General features: G+C 54.7%; 1 protein-coding gene across 2 annotated transcripts; it reads right to left on the bottom strand.

Annotated features, from left to right (window-relative positions):
• Positions 1-569: 569 nt before the first annotated feature.
• On the bottom strand, positions 570-7,262 carry MAP3K12 (mitogen-activated protein kinase kinase kinase 12). 2 transcript variants are annotated; one of them, XM_065886965.1, is made up of 14 exons: positions 7,093-7,262; positions 6,785-6,993; positions 5,997-6,180; positions 5,639-5,830; positions 5,200-5,358; positions 4,873-5,031; positions 4,027-4,135; positions 3,671-3,780; positions 3,431-3,547; positions 3,170-3,307; positions 2,350-2,974; positions 2,079-2,149; positions 1,717-1,990; positions 570-1,314 (listed from the first exon to the last, which is right to left on the bottom strand). In XM_065886965.1, exons 1-14 carry the CDS (start codon positions 7,227-7,229, stop codon positions 1,216-1,218), a joined length of 2,583 nt encoding a protein of 860 aa, XP_065743037.1. In that variant the 5' UTR covers positions 7,230-7,262; the 3' UTR covers positions 570-1,215. The 2 variants fall into 2 exon arrangements, with proteins under 2 accessions (XP_065743037.1, XP_065743036.1); XM_065886964.1 differs by having other exon boundaries at positions 1,216-1,314; positions 6,785-7,229.
• Between the last annotated feature and the right edge of the window lie 680 nt (positions 7,263-7,942).

The raw sequence follows: 7,942 nt of genomic DNA, 5'->3' as shown, positions 1-7,942 counted from the left end.
ACGGACCCTGCTTGGGTTTTGAATGTAAGCCTTTATTCCAGTGAAGATGTTTTCTTCTGTTTTACCACTCCCATCTTTTTCTGTAGCCCTTGAGCCTGCATTGCAGAGTGACCTTAATAGCTATAGCAAGCTGGCTGTGCCCTTGGTCCAAAAGATGGGGGGTTATATTTTCCTAAGATTTGTCTGCAAAGTGTAAGCAAGCACTTCAACTGGGTGGGTGGGGAGGGATACACATGCATACACATGGAAGCAGCTGAATGTGTGTCTCACTGGGATTCAGGTTGCTGGGAATGCCTATATTCTCGTCCAGACTTAAAACTGTAGTCTCCTGTTTTTAAAAAGAATGGGTGTTTTATGGGTCCTACTAGAATCCTTTATAAAGACAGACCTGTTCCCATTTATGTAGATTTTTACAAGGTTGGGGCTGTAAGTGATGTTCAGTTTGTTCGTGAGAAAAGCATAAAAAGGAGGAAGTCACTCAGAGTCCTCAGATAACATCTGGAGCCCAAGGCTCCTACTTAACCATGCAGGCTACCCCATTCAGTCACCAAGAAAACCCTCAACAGCTTGCCTGCATGGAGTGGTTATATTTCAAGGTTTTTTCACAGGGGTTACAATATGACAGTCCCCACCCCAATCAGGCACCAAGATAAAAGCAGGGACTTAAAACAACACCCCAGTTCTTCAGCCTGAGCCATCACATGCTTTCACAATCTCCTGGCCTCCCCCTAGTCCCTAAGCCAGCGCTTAGGCAGAGAGATGGAGGGACAAAGAAATTACATTGCCACCTGAGAAACCTCAGAGGGGAGGACCCAGCCTTAGCCTCCCTCCTCCCAAGTGCAAAATGTGTAAACAGAGTAAACGGAAAACAAAAAAGTGCAGTCTAAATGGCTCCCTTTCCTGCTCCTCATGGTTTGGGCAGAAAGAATAGAGAGGAAACTAGGCAAGTTTGGCTTTTCTGTCGCCTCACCACTTGCTGAACGTATTGGAGTGAAGCAGGAAGGGGCCAGTTTGCCCGTACCCATATCTCTAGGGCAGTACTTGTCTTTCATTTCCACAGCTGCCAGTGTCCCTAGAGTTTATCAGGTGACTTGGTCAGGGGTCAGTCTCCCTTGAGCCAGACTTAGGCTGGGATAGCCCTGTCTTTGTTGATTATGTGGCGCATATATATTACTTATATAAATATTTCTCTATGTACAAGGATAAGAGTGGCTTTCATGGAGGGAGGGAGGCTGGGGGCCGCAAGGCTTCACCACTGTTGGCATTTTCCAGTTCAGTGCTGTCACAGTCTGAGTCCTCAGAGTTGGGAGGGCCCTGTGAAGAAGAGCAGAAAGGCAGTGATGTGCGGCTCAGCATCTCTTGGCAAATAGATTCCTTCAGGATCCTTCACTGTGGTCTTTGTAGTTGCAGGTTTAGTGGTTTTACTGTCTCCCGATTTCAGTTGCTCAGGCCATTCTCCAAGGCACCAGACTCCTAGTTTCAGGATTCCTCCCTGGCTGCAGTTTATGGGTACTGTGCACGCAACCTCGCTAGGTACTCTAGATCTCCCAAATTCTACCGTGTGGATATTTGCTCTTTAGTACGGGAGGAAACAGCTTCAGATACCGAGTGACACAGGGGCGAAGTACCTATCTTTCTGGCCTCTGCATCTGTCTCCCCAGCAGCTCTCAAATGACTGGACATCTGCTCCCTGTCCAGTACCTGGTTGCGACTCACCTGCTCCCCTCTGAGTAGGTTGTGGTGTGGGATGGGCAAGGAGCTGGGTTCCCGGCCAGTAACCACCTCTGAGGAAGGTGGGTCCAGTGGGATTTCTGAGCCCTGGGAGCACATGTCATCAGACCGCTCATCTGGCCGCTCATCAGTGTTCGTACTGCCAACTTCAGGTGTGCCACTGGGGGAAGGCTCACTAGCTGTGCCCTCCTCCCCATCTGACGGGTTCTCTGAGCTGAAGGTAGATAGCGACTGGCGCATGTTCAGGCCCTGAGACCACCTGTATGTTGGGCAGACCAGGATTATAGCTTGACTACACCTTGCAGTTCAGAAAGCAAATGCCGTTATCTCCTGATTGCATCACTCACCTCTGGCTTGAGGTCAGCTCTACTTCACTGTCCACCTCTCCTTCCTCTTCCTCCGATGAGATTCCACGTTTCTGCAGGAGAGATGAGCAGACTGTGGTCAAAGGGGGAAGAGGTCATCAAGGACCCAGGATAAGGAAACATGGTTATAAAGGGTTAAGTCAGGAATGGCTTAAGATCAAGAACCTAAAGTGGGAGGTAAACTAAGGACTTGCACCGCACCCCATGGAGAAGGAGGAAAGAGGAAGAGCTCAGGAACCATTCCATACTTTACCTGACTTCGGGTGACAGCAGCCCTGTACAGCAGTGCAGCTGGGGTCAAGTGCTGGGACCCAGCCCGGCTTCCTCCCCGTCCCGCCGTCCCTTCCCTTCCAGTTCCCAGCAGCCCTACACCGTCACCAGGCCCTACTGGTGGAGGTGGCTCCCCTTTGGCTCCCCCTGGTGAATCCGGGCTGGTGGAGCCGGGTGCCGAGCCCTCACTTGGCGGGGTGTCACCCCGGGCTGGAGGTGGTGAGCCAGGGTCCCCAGCTCCCCCTGTAGCCCCCCGGCCCCGGGCTCCCAATGCCGCTGACAGCAGGTCGGGGGACGATGAAGACATCTTTCGGAGCAGGAGGTCATGGTGGAGCCCACGGAGGGCTGGAGGGCAGGCTTCCCAGGCCGAGGGTCCCCCTGCTAGCCCCACTGGGCTTCCTGGTCCCCCAGGTTCATGGGGTGGCACAACTGCACGAAGCCCGGGCAGGTCCCCGCAGCTGCCCTTGGCGCTGGCCTTGCGGTGACGGGTCTTGCCACGGCGACTCCGTCCCGGTGAGGGGGGGCCCTTAGCACACCCAGGAAGCCCCACCCCACTCAGGGCTGCATCTAGCTTGGGTAGCAAAGACTCAGTCTTGAGGATATCTGGCCTGGTGGGAGAGGGAAAGTGCAAGTTGGAGATTAACAAATTTATCACATGAAAGCACTCCCTAACCTCAGGCAGTACAAGGCACCTCTCTCCCATCTCAGTATCCGTCTTCCTGGCATCCTTGAGCCCTACTCCTGCCTCTCCAGCATCCCCCTTGCCATTCACAAGCGATGGCACTTGTAAACTCTGGTGCTACCTTTTGCTGTGGGGTGACAGCTTCTGTGGGACATTCCTCTTCTTGATGAGCTTCTCCATCGTGTTCCCGTGCAGGAGGCCTCGGGAAGGGTGTGACTTCAGCAGACCTGGGCACCTCCGCTCTAAAGCTTGCTCCCTCCTAAAGACAAAACACGCTAGCTGGGCATGGGACCAGGAATGGGGGCCGAGGCTCAGTAGGATCTCCAAGTCAGGCACAGCTCCAGGAAGATGGGGTTTGGTGTATGAGGGTGTGTGTGATTACCTGAGTAGCTCCCGTTCCTTCAGCTCCAGCTGCAACATGAGAGCATTAAGTTCCATGTACAGGTTGTTGGCTCTCTCCAGCTTCCGCTCATAGTGTTCCCTGATGTCCAAGGCGTGTCTGAAATGGGCAGAAGGGTCCCCGAGGTGAGCTGGCTTCACCTGGTGCCATCGTTTATCCCAGTCTCTGGGAACTGGTCTGCAGGCCCTGCTATTGGTGAAATCACCTTCCCAAAACACACACCTGAGCTCCTCCCTCCTCCGCATCACTAGCTCTTCTTCTAGGCGGTGCAGACAAGTCCCTTCTGACTTAATTTTTTCAAAATGCAGCTTTACCTCTTCACGCCACTCTGCCTGGGGGTGGAGAGAAAATTAGGGGTGAGACCTGTAGAAAGCCTTCGCAGGTGCCTGCACTGCTGCACACTGTGTGTGTTGGAGCCCACAGGAGTGGGGCACAGGATCAACCAAGACCAGTCTCAGTCCTTCAAGAGCTAATCTGTCCATCCCCAGCCACCCTTCTTCCCAGCCTCCCCTCAAAGGACACCATTATCCCTGCAAAGAGAGGGAGCTAAGGTATTCGTTTTCCTCCCCACAGCACACCTGGGACTTAAAGTAAGTCTCCTGGGGTGTGGAGAGTACATCGGCTGAGGCGATGTCCAGATGCAGCAGGATCTGTCGGAATGATGGACGATTTCGTGGTTTGCTGTTCCTGGAGGAAATGGAGTCGTGGGAGAGAAAGGAATTTCAGGGAGGTCCAGAAAGGAACTAGAGCATCCTTTCCCAAAGGGTGTCCTGGAGAATCCAACTCTACAATGATTCTGTGACAAAACTCCCTGGTCAACTATCTAGGAAATGTTACAGGCCATCTGTTAGCATATCAAAGTCCTGCAGTAAGGAAACCTATTTAATCCTATTTTCCAACTTGTTTGCCGAAACAAACCTTTTTGAGTAACTCCATTAAAAGAAACACATTTGGGGAAATGCTTAGCCAAAGATTAGAAATCTCCCACCTTCCTCCATGGTCTAGGTTCCAAACAAGGGTCCAGGGCCTCCCGCGTTCTAAGACAGTCTATACTTGAGGCTCAACCAGCCATGCTCAGCGGCTGTGCTGGTCCTTCACAGGCGCTTCGTAGCCACCCTCTGTATCAGATATTGTTGTCCCCATTTTGCAGATAAGGAAACAGGTTCAGAGGGAACACTGCTTGCCCAAGGTCACACACAGTTTGTGCACCCCTGCAGACTATTGGTCAGCCCAGTTTCTCTCCGTTCTTTATCCTAGTCCCCTTGATACACGCTCTGGGTCCTGGGGTCTTTCTTGGAGAGCCATATTTGGGAGCTCTGTCCCCCTTTCCCTGTTCAGGATTCTGGGCCTGGATGCCCGGGTCCTGGGTGCTGGCTAACCGTCAGCCACCTCCCTTGCTTCCAGCTTGGCCAGGTGGTCCTTACCAGCACTGACGAAGCAGGATTTTGAAGCCGTCTGGGCAGCTGGAGGGCACAGGCAGATGGAGACTGTTGCTTCCCACACCCCAGATGATGGCTGAGGAATCTACGTCTTTGTAGGGGATCTCACCAGTCAGCAGTTCCCACAGCACCACACCAAAGGACCTAGGGATAAGAGGGGACGTCACTTGGGGGGGTCTTCCTCCAGAGGCCCTGCAGGTTACCGCAGGCTTGTCTCACTTCTCACTTGTACTCAGGCCCTGGAAGAACCCCCCACCCCGCCAGCTCTCATGCTGGCCACCTGCTATTCTCAGTCCTCAGCCTGGCCCTCACCAGATGTCGACCTTCTCAGACACAGGCTCGTTGCGGATCACTTCAGGGGCCATCCAGGCTACCGTCCCTGCAAAGGACATCTTGGTGCTCTTGTCACTCAGCTCCTTGGAAGTGCCAAAATCGGAGATCTTCACCACATCGTCGTACGTGATGAGCATGCTGGTAAAGAGTGTAGTCAGCTGGGGCCCGGGCCCCTCCACGCACCTCGTCTAGCTGCAGCAACTCTACCTTTCTGTTTGAAGTCATCTGGGACACCCAGAAACGGGGGGTTTACCACAGCCCTCTTGAGATAGGGCTATCACTTGGGAGGGGTCTCTGAGACGGCCACATGGACTTTAGGACAGGGTCTGAGGGCAGGGAGATGGTCACACTGACCTGGGTGGGGACACCTACCAGAGACCATGCACAGTAGCTTCTCCCTGCTTGCTTGCTTACTCACTTGGGGGACTTGAGGTCTCGGTGGATAATCTTGTGCAGGTGCAGGTAGTTCATGCCGCCGGCAATGCCCATGGACCAGTCAACCAGCAAGGAGGGGGTGACAGGGCGGCCAGCCCGCAGCACCTCATACAGCTGGCCCTGAGCGCAGAACTCCATAAGGATGCAGTAGCAGGGAGCCTGGGTACACACACCCCTGGGAGCCAAACACAGTGGCATGAAGGGCTCAGCCAGCCCAGCATCCACTTGGTTCACACCTGGCACCCCCATTCCCACCCACGCCTTTCTGGCACCCGCTTCAGGAAGGGTGCGGTAGATCCCTGCCCTCAAAAGAGTACCCCGGCCCCTGCCCCAGACCTTACTTGAAGGTGATGATGTTAGGGTGCTTCAGCTTTCGCAGGTGCTTGATGTCAGTCTCCTTCAGGTCCCGTACCTTCTTCACAGCCACCTCCTCCCCATGGAAGCGCCCCAGGAAGACGGCGCCCTGGGCCCCTGAGCCCACCCACTGCAGGTCCAGGATTTCCTCAAAGGGGACCTCCCAAAGGTCTGTGGACAGGAGGCACAGTGCCACAGGCTCAGAGAGCCACACCTGGGGCCTTGGGGTGGTCAGGCTCAGGGAAAAGCATTGGGTTGGCTGAGATGACTCAAGGAGGGTGAGGCAGAAAAGTAGCTAAAATGGGCTGAGAAGATGAGGGGACAGGAAGGAAATGAAGGGGTGGTCTAAAAGGAAACTGGGGGGACTTCCCTGGTGTCATGGTGGTTAAGAATCCGCCTGCCAATGCAGGGGACACAGTTCGAGCCCTGGTCTGGGAAGATCCCACATGCCGCGGAGCAACTAAGCCCGTGCACCACAACTACTGAAGCCCGCGTGCCTAGAGCCCGTGCTCCGCAACAAGAAGCCACCGCAATGAGAAGCCCGCTCGCCGCAACTAGAGAAAGCCCGCGCACAGCAACGAAGACCCAATGCAGCCCAAAATAAATTAATTAATAAATTAAAAAAAAAAAAACTGGGGAGTCAGTGGCTGATGGACAAATAAGGGGCTGGGCTCTGGGGAGAGAAAAGGATCATCAGGCGACTTAGGTGGGGCTGTCCAAACGGATGTCAGGCTCAGGGAGATGGGGAGAGGGTCTCCTCGAGGACACGGCCTACCTTCCTGCTGCTGCTTGTGCTCTGTGGAGTAGGCCTTCCCAATCATGGTCCAGACAGGGCGCAGGCAGCCGAAGAGGCCTTCCAGGAAGCCGCTGCCGCTCTGGCACTGTAGTCGCACCTCATCTGCTCGAACTCTGGACGCCCGACTCTCAGGGGACCCAGTGGCTCCCCCTGGGCCCCCAGCATCCTGCTCGTGCAGCTGCAGGACACTGTTGGCAAAAGGCTCAGGGGGCGGCTCTCCACCTGGGGAGGGGCTGGGCCCGCCCCCGCCCTGCCCCCCGAGCGGCACTACATCTCGGAGTACACACTGGGTAGGCGTCAGGTCCTTCTCGGGGGTGCAGTCGGAAGTGTCTGGGTCCAGCTTGCGCATGGACGCCTCGCTTAGGGTGGACACGAAACCCCCAAAGGAAGGGGAGGGTGTGCGGGTCTCATGGAGGCAGGCCATGGCCTCTGGGCCCCGGTGTAGTGGTGAGCGGTGGGCCCTGTGGGAAAAAGGAGGACGGGCCGTCAAAGCCGCAGGTGCCCCAGCTCAGGAGGCTCGCCCTAGAGGCAGAGGCGTGGGGTGGGGAGCTGGGCTCACAAGAGCCTCCTGGAAGTAACACTTGAACCTCACCCTCAGGTATCTATCCCCTTCCAAGCTTCTCCTGGGATCCATCTTGGGAAACAAGCTTCCTCTCAAGCATCTATTAGTGACACAAGTCTTCCTTAGGTATACAGGCAACATACCTAAGTACCATTCTCAGGTTAATACAGGTAACAGCCCTGCTCAGGTACGTACTGGTAAGGTACGTCCCAAACCCAAGTACGGCAATAGACTAGCTCCCTTCTCCCTGTAAGATTACTGTAATTCACCTCTGGAGCACATATTTCTCTCACTTGAGGCTCACATGCACACACGTGTCATACAAGGGTCCTTCGGATATACACATTTTGAGTCTCAACCTGAGGCACACAACAGTAACACTCTCACGCCTCCCTCACATCGAAGCACACACAGGTGACACTGCTAGGACTCAGCGCCGCTCAGGCCCTCTCACATGACACTGCTGGGCCTCACACTCACGTACTTGATACATGACCCTGCTGAGAGTCTTATCCTAAGGCATATTCAGGGCTCACATCTGAGTCTCCCTCTCGGGTGCTCACACGTACACACCT

This window comes from Phocoena phocoena, chromosome 11 (genome assembly GCF_963924675.1).
Source record: "Phocoena phocoena chromosome 11, mPhoPho1.1, whole genome shotgun sequence".
Classification (NCBI taxonomy): Eukaryota; Metazoa; Chordata; class Mammalia; order Artiodactyla; family Phocoenidae; genus Phocoena; species Phocoena phocoena.
Note: the sequence above shows the minus strand (reverse complement) of the source record. Positions and strands in the feature narration are given on the sequence as shown.

Coding starts and splice junctions, on each gene's coding strand:
- MAP3K12 (XM_065886964.1), bottom strand. CDS start 7,229: ATGGCCTGCCTCCATGAGACCCGCACACCCTCCCCTTCCTTTGGGGGT. Junction 6,181..6,784: donor GCACAAGCAGCAGCAGGAAG/GTAGGCCGTGTC, acceptor TCCTGTCCACAG/ACCTTTGGGAGGTCCCCTTT. Junction 5,359..5,638: donor CGAGACCTCAAGTCCCCCAA/GTGAGTAAGCAA, acceptor ACTCTTTACCAG/CATGCTCATCACGTACGACG.